Source organism: Schistocerca cancellata, chromosome 3 (genome assembly GCF_023864275.1).
Source record: "Schistocerca cancellata isolate TAMUIC-IGC-003103 chromosome 3, iqSchCanc2.1, whole genome shotgun sequence".
Taxonomy (NCBI): domain Eukaryota; kingdom Metazoa; phylum Arthropoda; class Insecta; order Orthoptera; family Acrididae; genus Schistocerca; species Schistocerca cancellata.
In genome coordinates this window covers 159,133,782-159,159,328 of record NC_064628.1, presented here as the reverse complement: position 1 = coordinate 159,159,328, position 25,547 = coordinate 159,133,782, and the positions used below count along the sequence as shown (strand labels likewise).

At 44.2% G+C, this 25,547-nt stretch overlaps 1 protein-coding gene across 1 annotated transcript in view; it reads left to right on the top strand.

The window, feature by feature from the left end:
- LOC126176176 (uncharacterized) overlaps positions 1-25,547 on the top strand; it is a 127,091-nt gene that overhangs the window by 12,101 nt on the left and 89,443 nt on the right. Inside the window, exons 3-4 of the mRNA XM_049923317.1 lie at positions 14,772-15,800; positions 19,834-20,117. Coding sequence (XP_049779274.1) covers positions 14,772-15,800; positions 19,834-20,117 — 1,313 coding nt within the window. The remainder of the gene's footprint in view (positions 1-14,771; positions 15,801-19,833; positions 20,118-25,547) is intronic.

Below are 25,547 nucleotides of genomic sequence, written 5' to 3'. Positions count from 1 at the left end.
GCTAGATCAGAAATGTAAGGATTATGGTATGAAGATTAGCGTCTCCAAAACGAAAGTAATGTCGGTGGGAAAGAAATATAAACGGACTGAGTGCCAAATAGTAGGAACAAAGTTAGAACAGGTGGACGGTTTCAAGTACTTAGGATGCATATTCTCACAGGATGGCAACATAGTGAAAGAACTGGAAGCGAGGTGTAGCAAAGCTAATGCAGTGAGCGCTCAGCTACGATCTACTCTCTTCTGCAAGAAGGAAGTCAGTACCAAGACTAAGTTATCTGTGCACCGTTCAATCTTTCGACCAACTTTGTCGTATGGGAGCGAAAGCTAGGTGGATTCAGGTTACCTTATCAACAAGGTTGAGATTACGGATATGAAAGTAGCTAGGATGATTGCAGGTACTAGTAATTGGAAACAATGGTTCAAGTGGCTCTGAGCACTATGCGACCTAACTTCTAAGGTCATCAGTCGCCTAGAACTTAGAACTAATTAAACCTAACTAACCTAAGGACATCGCACACATCCATGCCCGAGGCAGGATTCGAACCTGCGACCGTAGCGGTCACGCGGTTCCAGACTGAAGCGCCTTTAACCGCACGGCCACACCGGCCGGCTTGGGAACAATGGCAGGAGGGTGTCCACAATGAGGAAATCAAAGAAAAACTGGGAATGAACTCTATAGATGTAGCAAATGATTCAAATGGCTCTGAGCACTATGGGACTCAACTGCTGTGGTCATAAGTCCCCTAGAACTTAGAACTACTTACACCTAACTAACCTAAGGACATCACAAACATCCATGCCCGAGGCAGGATTTGAACCTGCGACCGTAGCGGTCGTGCGGTTCCAGACTGTAGCGCCTTTAACCGCTCGGTATAGATGTAGCAGTCAGGGGGAACAGGCTTAGATGGTGGGGTCATGTTACACGCATGGGAAAAGCAAGGTTTTCCCAAGAGACTCATGGGTTCAGCAGTAGAGGGTAGGAGGAGTCGGGGCAGACCAAGGAGAAGGTACCTAGATTCGGTTAAGAATGATTTTGAAGTAATAGGTTTAACATCAGAGGAGGCACCAATGTTAGCACTGAATAGGGGATCATGGAGGAATTTTATAAGGGGGCTATGCTCCAGACTGAACGCTGAAAGGCATAATCAGTCTTAAAGGATGATGATGATGATGATATGAAATTTCGGGAATACATTTGTTTATATATCATATGTAAACGAACAACATTGCAACACCACAGGTTAATGCAAAGCGCGAGGTAAGCCATTGCAAATGTGAAATGCTGATACGTTAATAACCGGTGTAACCGACAGAATGTTGCATTCAGGCATGCAAATGTGCATTCATTGTGTATGGCCGGTGCCGGAGGTCAGTTTTTAGGATGGAGTTCCATGCCTGTTGCACTTCGTCGGTCAATAAAGAGACGGTTAAAGCTGTTTGTGGATCACGCTGGAGTTGTCCGATGATGTCCCACGTGTGCTCGATTGGAGACGGGTCTGGTGATCGAGCGGGCCAAACCGATATGTCGACACTCTGTAGAGAATCTACATATCTACATATATAATCCGCTAGCCACCAAGCGGTGTGTGGCGGAGGGCACAATTCGCGCCAAAGTCATATCCCCCCCCCCGCCCCCCTCTGTTCCACTCGCGGACCGCACGAGGGTAAAATGACTGTCTGAACGCCTCAGTAGAGCTCTTATTTCCCTTATCTTTGAATGGTGATCATTACGCGATTAGAAAGTTGGTCCACATCCTCGGCGAAGATTGGATTTCCGAATTTAGTGAGCAGCCCCTTCCGTTTAGCGCGCTGCCTATCTGCAAGTGTGTCCCACTTCAAACTTTCTATGAGATTTGTGGCGCTCTCGCGATGGCTAAATGTACCAGTCACGAATCTTGCCGCCCTTCTTTGGACCTTCTCAATCTCTTGAATCAGACCCAACTGGTAAGGGTTCCATACAGACGAACAATACTCTAAGACTGGACGAAGTAACGTATTGTAAGCTATTTCCTTTGTTGAAGGACCGCATCGCTTCAGGATTCTACCAATAAATCTCAATCTAGAGTTTACCTTGCCCATTACTTGTGTAATCTGATCATTTCATTTGAGATCATTTCGAATAGTCACGCCCAGATATTTGACGGATGTTACCGCTTCCAAAGACTGGGCATTTATTTTGTACTCGTACATTAATGGGAATTTTCACCTTGTTATACGCAGTAGGTTACACTTACTAATATTGAGAGATAACTGCCAGTCATTATACCACGCATTTATTTTCTGCAAATCCTCATTGATTTGTTCACAACTTTCGTGTGATACTACTTTCCTGTAGACTACAGCTTTATCGGCAAACAGTCTAAGGCCGCTGTCAATACCATCAACCAGATCGTTTATGTAAATCGTAAAAATCAGAGGACCTATTACGCTGCCCTGGGGCACACCTGAAGTTACTCTTGTTTCTGTTAAAGTTAAGCCGGCCGGTGTGGCCGTGTGGTTCTAGGCGCGTCAGTCTGGAGCCGCGTGACCGCTACGGTCGCAGGTTCGAATCCTGCCTCGGGCATGGATGTGTGTGATGTCTTTAGGTTAGTTAGGTTTAAGTTGTTCTAAGTTCTAGGGGACTGATGACCTCAGAAGTTAAGTCCCATAGTGCTCAGAGCCATTTGAACTATTTTTTTGTTAAAGTTACCCCGTTCAGGACGACATATTGCTCCCTGTCTGTTAGAAACCTTTCTATTCAACCGCATATGTCATTGGATAGACCGTAAGCGCTCATTTTTTGTAGCAAGCGACAGTGTGGAACTGAGTCGAACGTCTTTCGAAAGTCGAGAAATATGGCATCAACCTGGGAGTCGGTATCTAGAGCCTGTTGTATATCATGCACAAAGAGGGCCAGCTGTTTCTCGCATGACCGCTGTTTCCTAAAACCGTGCTGGTTTCTGCAGATGAGCTTCTCAGAGTCTAGGAAGCTCATTATGTCTGAACATAAAACATGTTCCATGATTCTACAACAAATCGATGTCAGTGAAATTGGTCGGTAATTATGTGCATCCGATTTTCTGCCCTTTTTATAGATTGCTATGACCTGGGCCTTCTTCCAGTCCCGTAGAACTCTCCGCCGTTCCAATGATCTCTGATAGATGACGGATAAGAATGGTGCTATATTTGTAGCATAGTCAACATAAAATCTTACTGGGATACCGTCTGGGCCTTTCTGGCGTCTAAGGATCTTAACTGTTTTACAATCCCAGATACAGTAAACACTATGTCAGCCATCCTTTCGTTTCTTCGATAATTTAAAGGGGGAATGGTGCTGCAATCCTCTATCGTAAACGAGTTTTTGAAAGCTAGGTTTAGAATTTCGGCCTTCTGTTTCTCATCATCAGTTACATTACCCGTACTGTCAGCAAGAGAAGGTATTTAATTATTTGTGGCGTTCAGAGCATGTTGTGTTACAATAGCGGTATGTGAGCGAGCGTTATCCTGTTGGAAAACACCCCTGGAATGCTGTTCGTGAATGATAAAAGGTCGAATCGCCAGACTGACGTAATTTACTCGCGCGCCGCGTATTGCTAAAGCCGGATTTTCCTACGAGCAGGCCAGGTTGCATGGGATAACCATGAGAGTGCTTCCGCTGTCGTACAAAATCGCATCCCAGGCCATAATTGCACGTGTCGTTCCTTTGTGTCTAGCAGGCAGACAGTTTGGTTGCAGTCCCTCAACTGGGCTCCTTTTCACCAACACACAGCTATCAGTGGCACTGAGGCAGAACCAGCTTTCATCAGAAAACACAACAGACCTCCACTGCCCTCCAATGAGCTCTCGCCTGACCCCACTGAAGCCGCAGATGGCGATGGTCTGGGGTCAGTGGAATGTACGCTACAGTGCTTCTGGCTGGGAGTTGTCCTTGAAATAACCAGTTTTTAACAGTTCGTTTGTCTCTGTGGTGCCAGCTCCTGCTCAAATTGTTTCTGCAGAAGCAGTACGATGAGCCAGAGCCATCAGCCGAACACGACAGTCTTCCCTCTGGCTATCGCCGTCCCGAGCCTGCTCTTCTTGCGACCGTACATTCTCGTGATCACCGCTGCCAGCAATCATGTACAGTGGCTAAATTCCTTCAAAGACTTTCCTGCAGTATCGAAGAAGAAACAACCAGCTTCTCGTAGCCCTTTACACGACATCGTTAAAATTCAGTGAGGTATAGATAATGGCGTCTGTTTCGTCTTAAAGGCGTTCTTGACTGTCGTCAAATCACCACGTCCAACCTCAAAGGTGACTAACGCTCACGACCGTTACACAGTGTATTTAAAGCAAACCTGATTTGCATCCACATACCAGCGCTTCTGGTGTCACTGCCATGCAACTGGCGCGAAATTTGAATAGACATCATCTTTCAGATGCAGAAACACGCCTACCAACTTTCGTTTATATAGCTACTCCTTCTTGATGTTGCGATTTTTCTCCGTCAGCGTATTTATTAGCATTACTAACCGGTCTCAATCAAAATGTGACCATCTTTAGACCGTATTACACCATGGTGGCAGGCGGTGATGGCGAACGGAGCAAATATTGCGGATTCACGAACGTCAACACTCATTACGCATTGTAGAATTGTGTAAAGAGTAGTTGACGTTCGTGGATCCACCATATTTGCTCCGTTCACTATCACCGCCTGCCACTATGGTGTAATACGGTCTGAAGATGGTCACATTTTGATCGAAACCGGTTAGTTCTGCCAATAAACACACTAACGGTGAAAGGAGCAAATATGGTAGATCCACAAACGTCAATCCGCATAACGTATATTAGTAGCTGCCGTATAATAAGCATGCTGACCTTCGTGGAGTCATTATATTTGCTCCGTTCACCGACAGCGTCTTCCACCATGGAGTAAAATGGGCTGAAGATGGTGACATTTTGACCGAAACCGGTTACCGTTGCCAATAAATATTATATTGCGGTCAAGATTGTTTTCAATTCAGTTTAAAAAAATTTCAAGACCGCTGATATTCTCCACTGTATATGTTCTCAAAAATTACTGAAATTCTTGTGTCGCATTGTCTGAAATGATCACTTTCCAACATGTGACGCGTTTCTTCTGTGTTTCACGAAGCTTCCGTGGCGTCGCAGGAATTCCCACTACCGATCATACTCAGAATATAAACACGCTTAAGCCGTGATTTCCTAGAATGAGGAATTTTGCTCGGCGCTAACTTAAATACGTAGTGCATTTGTGTTTTCCCGGAAAATGAAACTGCAAACTACGGTTCAAATGGCTCTGAGCACTACGAGACTTAACGTCTGAGGTCATCAGTCCCCTAGAACATAGAACTACTTAAACCTAACTAACCTAGGGACATCATACACATCCATGCCCGAGGCGGGATTCGAACCTGAGACCGTAGCGGTAGTGCGGTTCCAGACTATAGCGCCTAGAACCGCTCGGCCACTCCGGCCGGCAATGAAATTGCAAGCGCATTAACTATTCAATCCACCACACCTGCTGTCTGGGAAGTACACTGTATGGAAGCACTTTTCTTGTAGTTGGAACAAATTCAATTAAAAATTTTTTACAAGTCTGTAGCACAGAACATAAACCTCACATACGCATACATGCTACCACAAAACAATTTTCATAGATTCCATTGAGTTTTATACAGCAAATAAAGTATGGAATCTTACACAAGACATTGTCTTGTTGTGTACTGCTTGTCGTGTTAGTACTTCTAGTCAGTAAGGTCATTCAGTGAAAGACCGAGTGCTTGAGTGACAATGTCACTTGTTTGAGTAACTTCACTATGAGGTGTTGTAGGCGTGTCAGTGGTGGACCTGGGGAAGGGTGCTGACGAATGATACGAGGACGAATAATTTTTATAGTCATCCACAGCTGGTGAACTAGAACCACACTGAAGCTGTTGGCGCATTACGCACTGCGCTCCGTCAGAAAACACATTCACTATTTTGTCAGTGTTGAATGCGCGGCACAGAACACCGAACGCATCACGTGCATGCAGCACAAATTTCCTGCTCGTAGGAAAATCCGGCTTTAGCGATCTGCAGCGCGCGAATCAATTTACTCGGAAACGTTGATTGGTATTAATCGTCTACACTGTAGCACTGTTAAAATCAGTCTAAATAATGGTTCTCAGTCTCGCTTTGATCAGCAAGATTACGTTAAAACTGTCATTCTCCTACACCATTAACTGTAGCTATCTAATGCTATCGAATTAAATCAGGCAACCCCAATGGAATTGGATTAGGAAACAAGACTAAGTAGTACCTGCATAGCAAAATAACTGATGATACCAGAAGAAGAGAGTATATAAAATGCAGACTGCCAATAGGAAGAAATCATTCTGAAAGAGAGAAATTTATTAACATTTAATAAAAATTTAAGTTAAAGTTGCTCTGAAGAATCTACGAGACTGTTGACGTCCCATCGGACGCACGAAAAGATATCATCCACACAGTTCCGAAGACAGCAAGTGCTGACAAGTGTGAGAATTATCGTACAATCTACTTAACAGCTCGTGCATCCAAGTTACTGAGAGGAATAATATACAAAAGAATGGTAAAGAAAGTTGGGGATCTGTTAGATAACGATAAGCTTGGCTCCAGGAAAGCCAAACGCACCATAGAGGCAGTCCTGACGTTGCGTTGGTAATGGAAGAAAGACTGAAGAAACATCAAGGCACACTCATAGAATTTGTCGACCTGGCAAAATGCGTTCGACAGTATAAAGTGGTCCAAGATGTTCGAAATAGGAATAAACTATAGGGAAATACGGGTAGTGTACAGTATGTACAATAACCAAGGGGCAACAATAAGATTGAAAGACTAAGAACAAAATGCTCGTATTAAAAAGAGTGTAAGACAGGAATGCAGTCTTGGGCCCCCCACTGTTCAGTCTATGTATCGGAGAAGCAACGACGGAAATAAAAGAAAGGTTAGGAATGGGATTAAACTACAGATTGAAAAATTATCGATGATTAGACTCGCTAATAATATCGCTATCCTCAGCGAGTCTGTAGAAAAATTACAGAATCTGTTAAATGAAATAAACAGTGTAACGCGTACACAATATGGATTGAGAGTAAAACCAACGAAAGACGAAATATTGATAAGGAGTGACGAGATTCTCCGCAGAATTGGTGAAGAAAGCAACATGTGGAAAACAATAATACGAAGAAGGAATGGGACGATAGGACATGTGTCACGATATCAGGGAAAAACTTCCATGATACGAGAGGGTGTATGTAGGGTAAAAACCGCAGAGAAAGACACAGATTGGAATAGATACAACAAGCTGAGGACACAGGTTGCAACTTCTGAGATGAAGAGTTTGGCACAGGAAAGGAATTCATGGCGGGCCCCATCAAACTAGTCAGAAGGCAGATGGCTCAAAAAAGAGTATTTTTATCCGTTACGAACTCTTTTCTTTTCTGTAAGTATTTGTCTGGAGTGTAGCACTGTACTGAAGTGGAATATTGGCGATAAAAGTTCATTTAAAAAGAGAATAGTGGTTTTTGAAATGTGTGTGGTGGTGGTGGTTGTTTTTGCAGAAGAATGCTGAAGTTAAATGAGTAGATCGAGTAACTATGCTGATGTATGATCGAATTGTAAGAAAAGAAATTTATTGACCAAATGAAAGGGTCAGATGAAATGACACATCCTGATCCATCAGGGAATCGTCAGTTTGGTAACTGAGGCAAGTGTGTGGGTAGGGAGGAAGGAATATTGTAGAGTGATACCAAGGAATGAATACTGCAGCTTCGAATGCAAGTAGGTTGCAGTGGTTATTCGGAGATAAAGAGGCTTGCACAGGATCGAGTACTGCGTCGAGCTGCATCAGACAAGTCTTCGGGTTGAAGACCACAATAACGTAAACAGCACCCTGCGTACTTTGAGAAAGGCCCCCAGCTTTGACAAGATACACTGCAGTCATTACACTGCCTCCAACTGCTTCCTAATCTCAAAAATTACCAAATATGATAACAGTTTGAAACAGATAGGAGAAAAGTCACATGAAAACTAATACACATCAAGTTTACATGGAAACAAATCGAACTTACTGGCTTCACTTAGGCCTTGCCAAGTGCGCTTCGTTCATTAAACAAAAAAAAAGTCTCGATGACATTACACTGGATGGGACTCTGGTGACCAGAGGGAAGACGAGGGACAGGGACATTAACACATTCTCATGTCTGGGAATTGTTTCTCAATCCGTACTGACACAATTATATAGTGACGATGTGTTGCATTGCCTTTCTGAAGTTGAGGGTCACCTTGTTACAGACGTAGGAAATGAAATGCAGGCACGGGACTTGGCAGCTAGCTACTGGCTGCGCGATCTGATACGATGTCTACAACCACCGCAAGCTCTCTAAACCGCAATACTCTCCTAATTAATAGAAAATTGTTAGAATTGACTATAGTCCTACGCCCGCGAAGGGGATAGCACTTGCGGATCCTTCGAAGTTTTCCGTGCAGACAGAATAATTTTATTGATTCACTGAGGATCTCTCGCTTCCGACCTCATAGCAGCAACACTTAACATACTACCTTCGCCCCAGAGGATTTAAGGCGCGCTCCTACACCTACGAGGGCTATCGGCCGGCTACCAATCTCGCGAGTTCCAAAACCGTTCCACAAAACAATTTTGCCCCTCACTCCTTTCAGCCAGTTAACCTAAAGAACAGAATGCAAGCATTTTCATTGGCCTTTTTTGTGAAGAAGTCTATCTAGATCGCTTAATATGTTTCTTTATTTATAATAATGTTTCGGCTACTGTCATCATCAGGCCAGAACTTGGAACTATTAAATGAACATTCAGTGCAAGTGCGAATAAATCTTACGTCTAACCGGGTCTCATCGTTCGCCATTAAGAGGCTATATTGCAAATATCAGAGGCCCATTTTTTTCCCATGTAAGCATTCCCCTACTAGCAAACATAGGTCTGAATTTGTGAAGTAAATTGTTATCTTTAGCTCATAACTGTATGAAAGTAAATAGAGGTCTATTGGCGAAACCGGAAAATTAGAGAATCAAAGATGTGTCACAGAAGAGTGAATAAAAGTAAACAGCCTGATAGAATAAGAAATGAAGGGGCTCTCCTTAAAATGGAAGGCGAGAGGAATATGTGGAAATGACTAACAAGGTGTGTTTTAAGACTTTGGTACCATATTGGTACTTCACTTCTCTTCAGATCCCAGAAACCCTGATGACGTATTCTACACTGAACTTGACGAATACTCTGCTTTATTCACACTGAAATAAGTCATACAGCAAGTAAATTCGTAACCTGTCTGTGCCGAAACAGACAACGCTAGAGTCCAAAACAGAACAATATTCGTGAAGGGGCGATTAGAAACTTTCCGTACGAAGGCCTTACAAACCAGAATCCGTATTTTAGTCACGCAAAATCGCCGTGAGTATTGAGGCAATAATCCCATCGGCGTACGAGGATGAAGATATCCGTTTGATAGATCATCGTGTCCTGCTACGTGAAAAAGTCCGTAACTGCCTCCTGTACATCTTCGTCGGACAGGAATCTTCGATACTTCAAGGCCTTTTTTAAGGGACAGAAGGCGTGATATACCCTTGGGGGGACGACGACTCTAGGACGGCTACTCTAGTATCTCGCACCTGAATCCACCAGTTTGAGTCTGGCCACCCAGGTCGACCGGCGTCTTGCATCGAATAGCGACTAGCACGGAACTTGGCACACCATTCCACAACGGTGGGTTCCAACAGATATGCTTTCTCACACAAATTATTCAGTCTCCGATGTGTGTCTATCACTGTTCGTCATTCGGCAGCCAAAGAAAGAATAGCAGCACGTTGGTTCCGTTTGGACGCATTTGGAAATAACGTCGCCATAGTTTACGTTTCTGCATTAACGGCATCCAGGTCAGAAAATCACTAATGCTGTATTAATCCCTTGCCTAAATGTCGATGCTTATATACCCACATCGCGTCGCACCACCCTCAAATGGAAACTTTTTGATTGCCCCGCATAGTTTGACTAGAATGTCAAGGGATCCAAAAGCAAGTCGTAATAGGCAATCGCAAACTGCTCAAAGATCCAAAGTGTCTTCGGGCAATAATTTCCACGGTACTAGAGATAACCTTAGGGGGAAAAAATTGTAAGGGAAGACAGAAATTGGAATAAATACAACAAATAATTGATAAGCTTGATTGTAAATGGTTTGAAACATCCCCTTAGAACAATTTCTGAATTACTGTGCTGATAAACCTCTTACACTATTTGCTTTTCAAACAGCTGAGCAAAACTGAACGTACTCAAACATTCACTAAAGTGACACACAATATTTTTAGCGCAACGCAATCTGACTATCAAAGATCCCTGCAAAAGAATGGCCCTGAGTAACATTAAACTATACCTTTCAGAAATCACTTACCTCACAAAAATCTTCATTACTCGCACTACTGCAATACGGCGAGCGCCACTACTGCCAGCTAAATAAAAGATTCAAACTACTGAAGGCACTAACTACTGATAGGAATAGTTAGCAAATGAAAGATTTTAATAGAGAACAAACAATGTATTTACCTTAATAGTGTTGAAAAAGCATAATATACATAGCAGTTCATAATATCCATTCTGTACTCAAAAATCCGCCATCTCTCTCCCTACATCCATCACTGCTGGCGGCTCACCTCCAACTGCGCAACGCTACGCGCTGTTCACATCCAGCTGCCGCTGCCCAACACTACAATGGCAGACAACAATGCAAACTAGCCACAGACTGCACACAGCACAGCCAGTGATTTTCATATAGAGCGCTACGTAACGTTGCCAATAAGAAAACATAAACAGCCTACTTACAGGTTGCCTGAGATGAACAGATTGTCTCAGGAGATGAAAGCGTGGAGGTTCGCATCGAACCAGTCAAAAGACTAACGACGAACAAGAAGAAAAAGGGAACTATCATACGAGAATAGCGTCACCATCAGTCCGCCTCTAATGAGCTCGTTACCGACGTTACGTTAAACACTAATCTTCCTTCGCTCTTCCGTCATCTGCCTAACAACTGCCCCGTTGGCAAGCAGACTGCATCGCCTCCAGTGGCTTTTGACGAAATGGCACCCTGACTTCGATTGTGTACGAGAGTATCGCTTCTCGTCAGTCCAGGCGACCTTTCTCCATATTTCGAGCGTCCAACAGCAGTATTCGTGCCTTCATGATGGTCTCTGTTCCGCGTTAACTAGGGGTGAACAGAGCAACATGAGTGAAGCGCTGGGTGGCTGCCTCACTACTAGGTTACGCTCTGGTTCCCCTGACAACTGGCGCGTTCGATCTCCAATACAGGAGCTGTCTTAATTCATTTGCTGATGAGTTTATGTGTTACCTGCCGAAAAAAAGTACCATCGTTCAGGTGGCGAAACCTGTGCTATACTGAGAGTTAGCAGATTTACTGTGCTAGGTGTAACTGAAATGCAAATAGCTTTTACTGCATCTTGCGGAGAGCTCATTTTCATGCGTGTAGGTAGCCCACGTATTGTTTTTGAGTGGTATTCCATATACATTAGCGCGCTCTGCGGGTAGCAGCTGTGTGGGATACAAAATCTGACGGTCGTTCGCCTGCCAGGGACTGGCCGCTCGTTATCCTTTAAATTAACTTCACATGATGGAGAGGGTAATGAGCTGTCGTTGAGAGAGAAGATTACTACCTCGTGCAATTATTGTCGTTTTCTATAGCTTTCGAATCGAAAAAAGTTCCAATACTGAAAACCTTTACTCTTCTGGATCCGATTTTTAATAACTCTTGTCACCTGTTACTAGCATGGAAGCGACTTTGACCGTTACGTCTTTCTTTAGCAGCAACTCCCCGTTTTCTATTTTCCTTTTTTTATTTTTTATTTTATTTTATTTTTTTACTTTTTTTCTACTGCTCGAAAACTGATTCCTTGTCGCACAGGGTAAAACATGAACAACTGAGTTCACGTGGTAATTGTCCTCCACTGCTATTTGCCTTACGGATGTCCTGACAACCCTAAACTCAGCTCATTATGCCTTATTGTAAGAAAAACGAACACTCTTAAAAGGATTCACTTTATTCGCAGTACAGACTGTAAAGCTTCTTCCAGAAACTATGGTTTTAAAAAGTAGCTCAGTTTGTAACATTTGCTGCAAATAAAATCGTGACGAATGAACTCAATGTAGACGTCAAACAAAAATTATTTACTGAAATAAGTTTACTAGATATTCAGACGAAGTTATTTACTGACATAAGTTTACTTGGCATTTACTAGACGTTCACACGGAAGTTAGTTAATAAAATAAGTTTACTAGACACATGCCTAGTAAAATTATTTTAGTAAATAATTTTCGTTTGACACTTACATAAACATATTGTGAGTTCGTAAATGAGTCGCACGAGTACGACAATTAAGAGATTATTATATTAGCGTGGTATGATTAGTAGTTATTAGTTGGTCCTTACGTGTATGTGAGTTTACACTGACGCAGTAGTTAGTAACGACGCGGTACCATTTGCTTTTCTGTGCAATAGTAGCTCTATGAACCCTGCAGCACTAGATAATCTCATACGAAACATGCGTTATGCAGCCCTACCATAAAGTAATGTACCATGATGTGGGAGAGTTGAAGGTGACCCGATCTTCAAACTTGTCATATATCCAAACGGTACGTTTCTGAACATTAGTTTATTATCAAAACTTTATCCACAAAGATCCCAGTACAACGCCTATAAACCTGTAATAGGAACTGTGAAACACCCAGCAGAATGCACAAAACATAATGACGTGCTTTACAATCAGAAGAATGCGGAGTCAAAATCAGTTTTAACAGCAAATAAGACGTCACGCATGTCTTGTAGGTATAGTTACTGAAGGTATTAAAATATAATTGTTGTTCTTACGGTCTTCAATTTAAAGACTGGTTTAATGAAGTTCTCCACCCTACTCTATCCTGTGCAATCGTCTGCATCTCCAAATTGCTTCATCTGAACCTGCTCACTGTTCTCGTACGTTGGTCTACACACACACACACACACATACACACACACACACACACACACATATACTTCTCTCAAGTACTAAATTGATGGCCGGTCGGTGTGGCCGTGCGGTTCTAGGCGCTTCAGTCTGGAACCGCGTGACCTCTACGGTCGCAGGTTCGAATCCTGCCTCGGGCATGGATGTGTGTGCTGTCCTTAGGTTAGTTAGGTTTAAGCAGTTCTAAGTTCTAGGGGACTGATAACCACAGATGTTAAGTCCCATAGTGCTCAGAGCCATTTTTTGAACTAAATTGACGATTTCTTGATGTCTCGGGATGTGTCCTATCAATCGATTCCTTCTTTTAGTCAAGATATACCACAAGTTCGTTTTCTCCCCAATTTTATTCACTATTTCATCATTTGTTACGCAATCTACCCATCTAATCTTTAGCATTCTTCTGCAGTATCAAATTTCAAAAGCTTCAGTTCTCTTCTTGCCTGAACAGCTTATCGTTCAGGCTTCACTTCCATACTGGCTACACGCCAGGCAAATGTGTTCAGAAAAGACTTCCTAACTTTTAAATTTATAATCGCTGTTAACAAATTTCTCTTCTTCAGAACCGCTTTTTCTTGTCATTCATAGTCTACACTTTATATTTTCTCTACGTCAGCCATCACCAGCTATTTACTTCCCAAATAGCAAAACACATCTACTACATTCAGAGTCTCATTTACGCCTAGTGTCATCTGATTTAATTCGACTACATTTCATCACCTTTCTTTTGCTTTTGCTAATGTTCATGTCATATCTTCCCCTCAGAACACTGCCCATCCCGTTCAACTGCACTTCCAAGTCCTTCTTCTTTTATGACAAAATTACAATATCCTCAGCAAACTCAGAGTTTTTATTTCTTCTCTCTGAACGTTAATTCCTTCTAAAATTTTTCTTTACCGTCCTTGGCTGCTTGCTCAGTGTGCAGACTGAATTACATCAACTATTGCTCCCCTTTCAAACCTTTCGACTCTTATAACTGCCGTCTGGTTTCCATAAAAGTCTTATATTACTTTTCGCTCCCTGCGTTTTACCCTGCTACCTCTTGAATTTCAAAGAGTTATCCCAGTCAACGTTGCCAAGAGCTTTCTGTACGTCTAGAAAAATTGTAAACGGAGGTTTGTTTTTCTTAAACCTATCTTCCAAGATAAGTCGTAGAATCAGTACTGCCTCGAGTATTCCCAAATTTCTCCAGACCCAGCCTGATCTACTCCTAGCTCAGTCTAACGGTTTTTCCACTCTTCTGCAACTAATTCGCGCCAATATTTTGCAATCATGACTTATAAAACTGGTAGTTCGGTAACTTTCACACCTATCAGCCTCTGCTTCCTTTCTAGACACAAAGCTGTCCGCCGCTCGTGGTCTCGCGGTAGCGTTCTCGCTTCCCGAGCACGGGGTCCCGGGTTCGATTCCCGGCGGGGTCAGGGATTTTCACCTGCCTCGAGATGACTGGGTATTTGTGTTGTCCTCATCATTTCATCATCATCCAGGAAAGTGGCGAAATTGGACTGAGCAAAGATTGGATAATTGTACGGGCGCTGATAACCACGCAGTTGAGCGCCCCACAAACCAAACATCATCATCATCTAGACACAAAGCTAGAAAAGTTGTGCATGTTGAAGTAGTACAAGTAATACAAAACCTTTGTTTACACACTTACAATATACATTAAAGCATTGTTATTCCTAATAATACGTCTCAGCACCACAGTGGAGTTTTCTTTGTGTTGTCAACAGGTCCGCAGTGAGTCGGTGTGTGACCTGGGCTCCAGACAAGGGGAGCTGAGCCCGCGTGCCGGTCGCCGTACTTCCATCGTGATTGGCGGCGGTGGTGGCGCCGCCGCCGGCGGTAGCGGGTACCTGAGCCCGGGGGGAATCCCGGGCTTCTCGGGGTCCAGGGCCAGCCTGGACTCGGAGATGCGGCGCGCCGCCTCGGAGTACGACTTGGTGCGCAACGCCGCCAACCGGACGTCGGTCCTCATACGCGACGGCGGCGGCGGATCCAGGCACCAGCTGCACCCCGTCGAGGCCCACGGCGACGCCAACAGGGTCACCATCAACGTCGGCGGAGGCGAGCCGCCGTCGCCGCGCCACTTCGACGGCTTCGGCTTCCTGACCAGCAGTTCCTCGTGCACGGTCATCGACACCGCCTCCATCAACGCCAACATCATCTACAACAACAAGAACAACACGAGTTCCCTGACGATTCTCTCGCAAACCAGCGCGTCCACCAGCTCGCTCGCCAACCCGGTAGTGATCTCAGTTTCGCACGACGAGGACGACGCCAGGCGCAAGTTTGCGGCCGATCGCCGCCGCCACAGCCATCAGCAACCGCAGCACCACCTGAGCACCGTCACGGTCAACGACGATTCGCCGCACTACGACACCCCGGCCGATAGTGTGCCCAGCAGGGTCACAGTCTTGGAAACTGGTGCTTACGACTCGGGGGCCGAGACCGGTAGCGTGTCGAGCATCGTCATCGATACGGCGACACCGTCCATCTCTGTAGTAGAGGACGGACAAGAAGTGGACGAAGAGACTGCAGCGGCCCTCCGCGACCCGGTGGAGGCAGTGCGTAGGAACCTAGTGCCGCACGTATGTGGCAAGAGGGACGACCCGGTGGACAGGCTCAGCTCGCTGATCGACAGTGGCAGCCAAGTGAGGCGCTCGCCTTCTGAGGAAGTGGAGGAGCCCTACCCTGTGGACGCAGCGGCGGGCAACGACGCCGCCAGGGCTCTGCTTCTGGACGGGACTGATTCCAGGAAGGTAAGCAACCCTATATTTTTGCACCTCGTCTTTCAAAGCAAACAATTATCTCTTGGTGTTGTAGCTCTTCATACATGCCATGCTTGCTAAGAAAAGTTGCAGAAAAATTCCGCCTTATCCAGATACCATTTTTTAAAATTATTGTTTATCCAAAAAATTTTCATTACTGTCTGTGCTACATTCAGTGAGTTTTATTTACTATTCTGTCTGAAAATTACGAGGGCTATTCGTATACTACGGTCCGATCGGTCACTAAATGGAAACCACTGTGAAAATAAAAAATTGTTTGTTTGCAACAGTTCGCTACACCTTCCAGCTACCTCTCTACATAGTCGCCGTTACGTCATAGACATCTGTCACAACGTTGCACCAACGTTCCAGTACTGTCGGCATAGAAGGCAGCTGCCTATTCTTGGCGTCTATTTTATACGTTGGTCTGCAACTCGTTGCCGTTGCCAAACTGTTGTTTTCAAAGCTAGCGGTTAGTATGAGCAAAGGTGAAACTCAGGGGGAGAGAAGTAGTTCAAATGGCTCTGAGCACTATGGGACTCAACATCTGAGGTCATCAGTCCCCTAGAACTTAGATCTACTTAAACCTAACTAACCTAAGGACATCACACACATCTATGCCCGAGGCAGGATTCGAACCTGCGACCGTAGCGGTCGCGCGGTTCCAGTCTGTAGCGCCTAGAACCGCTCGGCCACACCGGCCGGCCTCAGGGGGAGACAATTCAGGCTGTATTGCGGGTGATCAAACACTTCCCATCGAAAACGGTGCAGGAGCATCTTCATTGACCCTGCTGTGTGCGCCCAACGATTATCACGAAGAAGGAAACGCATGACAGTTATGTTATGTAGGTTGCATGACGTCAGGTGGAATCCCTCCGGGCCCTCATACTTTCCGGGAGATACTGTTTATTTACGCATCTTTGTGTGCTCACCATGGGCTCAGAACTGAAAAAGTGCGACCTGACGCGATCGGCGGGAATACTAGAGACACCCCAACACATCTCTACAAAGCTTCACACAATTTTCACTGTGGTTTCACTTTCGCACCCGATCAGACCTTACTTTCCAAATCCTTATATTATGGCATAATATCTCCTGAGATTATGTGAATTTTAGTTTAAATCTGTGTATACGTACAGAGGACCAATTTTCTTTATTTAGTTTGGGTTTTTTGGACCATATCAGCTTGGTACAGATATAAAATCATACATATTGTGTCCAAGAAGGAAGGGTCAGTATTCAGGAACAGGACAGGAACAATCATTAGAAGCAAAAAAGCTTACTAAACATGGGCTTCTAAAATGGATACCTTAACTTCTATGAGTACTTCATCCTCGATACTGTGAAACAATGTCTTCTACTTTAAGCCCTCTGCTTCCCGTATTTTGAGTCGAAGATGGTATGGTCCAAAACATTAAAAAATTTTCTAGTAAACATGAGCTTTAAAATGCGTCCTTTAAGCGCTGTGAGTGCTGTATCAGTAGAAGAGATGTGTTTCAAGACAGCGAAGGTGACCAAGAGCCTGAATTCTTAAGATATGCACTTTGGAGTCCATGTTTACTGGACATTTTTTCTTGTTTTGGTTCATACTGCCACCTCTCAAAGTATAGAAAGCGAAGAGCTCGCAATAGATGAGATTTGTTTCACAGTGTCTAAGATGAAGAAATGATCATAGGTCTTAAGATATCCATTTAAGAGCTCAGTTTACTAGACTTTTTTGCTTTGAATGATCATTTCTGTCATATCCCTGACTATCAACCATTCATCCTGGGGCACCCTACATACATACAAATTATAGCATGAACAGCTTTAACGATTAGTCAAGATTATTTTAAAACATCTACATATGTACAGCACTTACATCTGAGGAATCTGGGCCTATAAATAGAGTCAAAATAGACAAAAAAACGAACAGAGACTGGGAAGTATACATCTGGTGATCAGAGTGTTTATGTAACAACAGATGGTACACCAAATTTCATGTAGACACTTTACTATTGTATAAAATAAAAATAAGGGCATTGTGTGTTTGACAGTCTCAGTGACGCAATAAAACAGGAGCACTTTCTAGAAAGTAAGTTTTCGTACGAAACGGTTTTACTGTGCTTCGAAGAAACTGCAGGAAAATAGGAAATGGTTAAGATCTCCTTTTTTCCTCTGACATTCGGAGAAAGGTCTCTAATTTTATTTAAATTGTATTTGACCCTCAGAATGAATTTTCTCTCAGCAGCAAAGTGTGCGTTGATTTGAACCTACCGCACAGATTAAAAACTGTGTGCCAGACTTGGACTCGTGGCGGACAACTGCTCTACCGACTGGCCATCCAAGCACGACTTACTAGACGTCCTCACGGCTTCACTTCAGCCGCTATCTCTTCCCCTACCTTCCAAACTTCGCAAAAGTTCTCATGCGTACCTTGTGAGACTAGCATTTCTGGAAGAAAGAAAAATGCGCAGAAAAGGCTAAGCCAAAGCCTAGGAGAATGTTTCCAGAATAAATCTGCACTCTGTAGCGTACCGGGCGGTAATGTGAAACTTCTTGGCAGATTAAAACTGTGTTACGGACCGTGCTCGAAACGGGGACCTTTGGGGCAAGTGCTCCATCAACTGAGCTATCTCCGCACGACCTCACAGCCTCACCTCCGGCAGTATCGCTCTCCAACTTCTTCTGCACGTAGTTCTAATGCACCAAATAACTTAAAATCTGCGCGCATTCCACCTCATAGTGAAAATACAATCTGGCAACAATCCCTAAGACTATGGCTGATAAGGAGACCAAACGACGATCACATTTTTGCAATTTTATATACTCATGGTACACCAAGTTCAGAACTCAGATATCAATTTCCCAAAGCAGTTCGATGCAACTTTCAAAAATTCTCGAGGAAGTCAACTCTGAAGATTTCCAAGTGTCTTCAACGTAACGTAAAGAAAGATCGAATTTCTTGCGACAGGCAGCGTGGCTCTATGGCAGAATATTTGCTTCGATTCTTGGCATATTCAAATTTTTAGATAAAGGTGCATGTTCTGCGAGAATTTCCGTGAAGTATGATAATGTACATATATACAAGTTCCACGTAATACATAAAGATGAAAAAAAATCAGTGGCGCGCGAGACTGGTGATCACCTGTTCGACTCTCATTTCGGTCACTGTTTTTTAGTTTTTTTTTCCATTCGGTTCGATTGCCTATTTTGTTTAAATATAAAATTCATCATATGTACGCTGATTAACACGTATCTAGTCATCATTTGTATGAAACATGCACGTCTTCTTATTTCTAATCAAATATCGTACAGAAAAATCCAGTTTTATGGCAAATGTAAATTCTTAAGTACTGATCTTTTATAATAGATTGTTAATAAAGATTTCTTGAATTAAGGGAACTACAAATTATTATTTTTTCGTCCTTAGGTATTAAAAGAAATGCTCACGGAACATGCACCGTTGTTTAAAAATTTACTACAGTCAAGACTCGAACCCAGGCTGCCCACAGAGTAAGCCAGCTTTCACCATACATCCATGCGGCCAGTCGAAAAACGACCTTGATTTGTGGTCTCAGATGCTCAGAAAACTTCAAAGTTACATCGAACTCCTTTGAGAAACCGATATTTGAGTTTTGTCCTTCATGTACCATAAATATAAAAAAATAGAAAAATCCAGTTGGTGTGAGGCCTCCTCGTAAGCCAATGCTCCTCTGTGTCGTTTCGCCCGTGAGCGTTAGTCCCGTAAGGAGAACGTACGTGAAGTCTGAAAAATAAGGTACTGGGGAAGTAAAGCTGGGAGGACCGTCCGAAATACGTGCGGAGGTAGCTCAGTCACTAGAGCACTTGCCCACGAAAGGCAAAGGCAAGTCCCAGTCCAGCATAGAGTTTAAATTTGCGTTGGATCTTCCTGTATACAACATTAATCTTTCCTACACCAATTCATTTTCCTACAGGAGGGCATTTTCCTGTTCGCACTTTTCTTTTGGTAGCGATGCTCAATAGACAGCCCAAAATGTAGGTGTTGTGGTTGGCATTACAGAAGACAAGCGGTAGCCGCAAGGAAGATGGAGCGGAGAAGGGCGCGGCGGATGCGGAGGAGCAGGAGCAGGATGAGCATCGGGAGCAGGAGCATGACCAGGAGGAGGACCTGTACGAGAGCATCAAGGACCACATCTACGAGGAGATCGGCGCGCCCACGGCCACGGCGTCGCCCACGCCCACCACCACGGCCACCTCCTCGGCGGCGACCACGCCCTCCACGGCGGCTCCCGCGGTCATCGTGCAGGACGAGCACGGCGTGCCGCAGCCCCCAGATGCGCACGGGTCAGTAGGTCGCGCCTTCTGACGGCGAACACGCTCTCAGCCTGACTGCGACTATTTTATTCTATTATCTATTAGCGGTTTCAGACATGGCTGTTACTCAGCAACCGTATACTACACTCCTGGAAATTGAAATAAGAACACCGTGAATTCATTGTCCCAGGAAGGGGAAACTTTATTGACACATTCCTGGGGTCAGATACATCACATGATCACACTGACAGAACCACAGGCACATAGACACAGGCAACAGAGCATGCACAATGTCGGCACTAGTACAGTGTATATCCACCTTTCGCAGCAATGCAGGCTGCTATTCTCCCATGGAGACGATCGTAGATATGCTCGATATAGTCCTGTGGAACGGCTTGCAATGCCATTTCCACCTGGCGCCTCAGTTGGACCAGCGTTCGTGCTGGACGTGCAGACCGCGTGAGACGACGCTTCATCCAGTCCCAAACATGCTCAATGGGGGACAGATCCGGAGATCTTGCTGGCCAGGGTAGTTGACTTACACCTTCTAGAGCACGTTGGGTGGCACGGGATTCATGCGGACGTGCACTGTCCTGTTGGAACAGCAAGTTCCCTTGCCGGTCTAGGAATGGTAGAACGATGGGTTCGATGACGGTTTGGATGTACCGTGCACTATTCAGTGTCCACTCGACGATCACCAGTGGTGTACGGCCAGTGTAGGAGATCGCTCCCCACACCATGATGCCGGGTGTTGGCCCTGTGTGCCTCGGTCGTATGCAGTCCTGATTGTGGCGCTCACCTGCACGGCGCCAAACACGCATACGAACATCATTGGCACCAAGGCAGAAGCGACTCTCATCGCTGAAGACGACACGTCTACATTCGTCCTTCCATCCACGCCTGTCGCGACACCACTGGAGGCGGGCTGCACGATGTTGTGGCGTGAGCGGAAGACGGCCTAACGGTGTGCGGGACCGTAGCCCAGCTTCATGGAGACGGTTGCGAATGGTCCTCGCCGATACCCCAGGAGAAACAGTATCCCTAATTTGCTGGGAAGTGGCGGTGCGGTCCCCTACGGCACTGCGTAGGATCCTACGGTCTTGGCGTGCATCCGTGCGTCGCTGCGGTCAGGTCCCAGGTCGACGGGTACGTGCACCTTCCGCCGACCACTGGCGACAACATCGATGTACTGTGGAGACCTCACGCCCCACGTGTTGAGCAATTCGGCGGTACGTCCACCCGGCCTCCCGCATGCCCACTATACGCCCTCGCTCAAAGTCCGTCAACTGCAAATACGGTTCACGTCCACGCTGTCACGGCATGCTACCAGTGTTAAAGACTGCGATGGAGCTCCGTATGCCACGGCAAACTGGCTGACACTGACGGCGGCGGTGCACAAATGCTGCGCAGCTAGCGCCATTCGACGGCCAACACCGCGGTTCCTGGTGTGTCCGCTGTGCCGTGCGTGTGATCATTGCTTGTACAGCCCTCTCGCAGTGTCCGGAGCAAGTATGGTGGGTCTGACACACCGGTGTCAATGTGTTCCTTTTTCCATTTCCAGGAGTGTAGTTTCAACACAGGATGACACAGCCAACCGTGTGCAAATAACTGTTAGGTGCACTGACCTAGGTTTCGACACCTACTAAGGATGTCTTCATCAGCATCAAATTTTGATAAATCCTATAAAATAGCACATAGAAAATTAAGGATGACAAAAAGCACGTTAACCAAGATGACAATTTTCAATACGTACGAAGATCAATTACGTAAAATTACATTTATTAGGGTCAGAAACGAATACAATACGTGGTTAGTACCATTAAAAGTCAATGAAAGAAAGAAAAATCAATTACACTACTGGTGACCAAAATCTTGCAACATCAGTCGCGCTCGGAGTGCCAACCAGATCATCTCCCTCTGTTCAAGATGCAGGACAGAGATGACGCTCCAATAGGTGATCGATAGTGTGCGGCTCTCCACAGCCACAGCTGGTGGTACCCACAGAGAACTGTCATTTTTGAGGGCTATTCCTCCAGCTTACAACTCCAGGACAAAGACTCCATATGATCCAGTTTTGTTCATGCTCTGGTGAACGCGTTTCCGAAGGGAGAGACCAGGTAGAGTTATTCTCAGGTCTAGAAATCCACAGTTGTTTCGCTGCTGTAAATGATGCTGTTTGCAGGACGGAAGAAGTATTGAGATAACGTCTTCTGGACCTGAACCTTGGGGCTGCTGGAACGTGCTCATGTAAATGGATGGGTTTCCTGATGAGCCTGATTTGTTCTCTTCGCGTTGACAGACGGCTCACGACTAATTAACAAGTGGCATGGGTTTCAGCCGAACTGTAATGAGTCTATGCGTTTCGTTTAACGCCTTGTCAACTATGTTTCCGTGGATAGATTTGCACCAGACGGGGCATGTACACTCTGCAGCACTGTAATATGCCGATAGTGCCGTCGTTCTCACATTTTGTGGTCGAGTGCCGTAAGTTCTTGTAGTGATTCTGCGCAGGATATCACTTCCATCATCATCATCGTATTCTGCTGTTTGTACAGAGTACGATCCACGGTAACTATCAGATGTTTTGAATGGGGCGTATTTACTGGTTGTATTCCTTGCCATGTGGTGGTAAGTATGCGACGTGCCTAATTGTGCTTAATATGGGTTTTAGCTAGGCTTAAACAGTCTCTGTGCAACTCACAGGTGGGCTTCAACGTCTTCAAAGAATTTCCCTTGAATGGGTAATGCCAGGTCGTCGGCATGAAGCAAATTGCTTGTGGTGGTCACTGGTATCGATGCGATGTTAAATAACATAGGCGAAAGACTACTTCCTTGTGGTAAGTCATTTCTTTGACTTCACCATGAACTACGCTGAACCTGGAAGACCACACAAAACTCCCTGTTTTGGAACAAACTTTGATCAAGTTTTGTGAAACGATAATCTTTCGTTATCCCATACATTTTCTCTGGCAATGCACTGTGACTAACAGTATCATAAAAAGCCGTCAGATCATTAAAAGCTACTACTTCAATTTTCTGGGTTTTAAAGTCACTCTCAGTGAATTGCGTGAGATTGAGGACGTGAGATGTACAGCTTATTTCTAGCCTGAACCGTACTTGTTGTTAAGTTAGAACTGAATTATTTTCAGCCATAATGGCTATGTTTGTGAACCGTGACTGTGTGGGATAATTATTTATTTCATGTTTCTGCTACCAGTCACTTTTTATTTTATGCTTAATCTAACATAATGCAACGCGCTTCTGACATGTTCTGTTCGTCTTCAGACGTTTATACATACATACATACATAGAGAAATGTTACTTAAAAATAAACAGTCTTAAACTAGATTAATCTAGAACACTGTGTCCATTTTTTTTTTTTTTTTTAACTGTAGGTGCTGGTGTGGCATTTGGGGGGAAAGAGAGGGGCAGTGTATAGCTAGAAATCGAAATCAGTGATGACTTCTGCTGGTTTTCTTCTTTGTGGTTGACTATGTATATCACAGTAATTTGATCATCTTGCTGCTTCACTTGCATCACTGGTGATTGCTTCACTTGCATCACTGGTGTAATGGCAGAGCTGTTGATTGACATTAGACTATTGCACATTATATTTTGTCACTGATTGCCAACGTAATTCATTGCACAAATTGTTTCGATGTTATACACACAACACAGCAGCTACAGTAAAAAACAATGAACAAAGTGTTCTAGATTAATCTAGTTTAAGACTGTTTATTTTTAAGTAACATTTTTCTATGTATGTATGTATAAACGCCTGAAGATGAACAGAACATGTTCGAAACCGGTTGCATTTTGTTAGATTAAGCATAAAATAAAAAGTGACTGGTAGCAGAAACTGAAATAAATAAGAGAACTGGCTCTACAGCACGGACCAAACAGTTCAGCACCATTCGCTCGGCGATTCTGAACAGATGGCACAACGAGGATATTGGCCTGCCACTTACGACACCTCATATCGCGTCGAGGAAGCACGCAAGCGCTTTATGGTCAGTGAACTCACACTTAACCCTTTTTCACGAGCGAATTCCTTTTCTCAATCGACTACCTGTTGCGAGTGGAACTACTGCGGCGCCCCTGCCGTTTTAATCCTCTTCTGAGTCTCGCCTGACATGAGTGATCGTTTTCGTTTACATGCCAGCGCTAAAATTCCACTGTGAAATTCGGCTCCTGAACGGTGAAAATGAGGGTGTGAGGAGTCATCATTTTAAAGAAAAAATCGCAATATAGTAAGAGAATGAAGGAACAAGCAGTAATAACAGAGTGAACGTTGAAACGTCCCCTTAGAAAAATTATACATGACTGTGCTTAAACTGACACACAATATTTTTAGCGCAACGCAATCTGACTTTAAACAATCCCTACAAAAGAATGGCCCTGACTAACAATAACCTATACGTTTCATGAATCACTTACCTCACAAAAATCTTCGTTACTCAAACTACTGCAATACAGCGTGCGCCAATACTGCCAGCTGAATAAAAGATTCTAACTACTGAAGGCACTAACTACTGATAAACATAGTTAGCAAATGAAAGATTTTGATAGAGAACAAACAATGTATTTACCTTAATAGTGTTCAAAAGTCATAATATATATATCCGTTCATGATATACAGTATTACAAATTTACTGTCTCTGATGGACACACGTCCAGATCATCCGCTCTCAAAACTCCGCCATCTCTCTCCCCACATCCACCACTGCTGGCGGCTCACCTCCAACTGCGCAACGCTACGCGCTGTTCACATCCAACTGCCCAACACTACAATAGCAAATATTGCAACAATGCCGACCAGCCTCAGACTGCACTCAGCACAGTCAGTGATTTTCATATAGAGCGCTACATGGCGTTAGCAACATAAAAACCTAAACAGCCTACTTACAATGTTCTTGACAGCGACCGCATGGCGAATTCTCCGTGCTCCTGAGAACTCAAAGAATAGATAGTGTGTCATCCAAACATTTCAAAACATCTACATTTATTTTCCCAAGAAATTGTATACTTACAAATACGTCAAACAGTATATACACGACAATAAACAGCGCCCTTTAATTTCATACTTTGCATCTTATTTTCTTTATAAGTGACAAATAACACCGAAAATTATTTTTCTCGTTAAACAGACCTGACTTGTTCACCATTGAAACAATTTTCATTAGTAAACGGTTATTTATCTGTAGCCTTATTATATACAATGCGGGCTATTTCCTTGTCTAGGTATTGTGAAAATAAATATCTTCTGTGCTTCCAGATACTTAGTCTCTCTTGCCGGAGAACACTACTAGGAAAAATACAGATCACTCGCCCAATATTTGCAATGATTCACGAGAGCAAAGCAAACAACAAAATAAATAAAAAGACACAAAAGCACAAAATCCATTAGTATAAGCGAGTGACTGACGACGATAAATTAACTCGAACGGCGGCACAGTCACA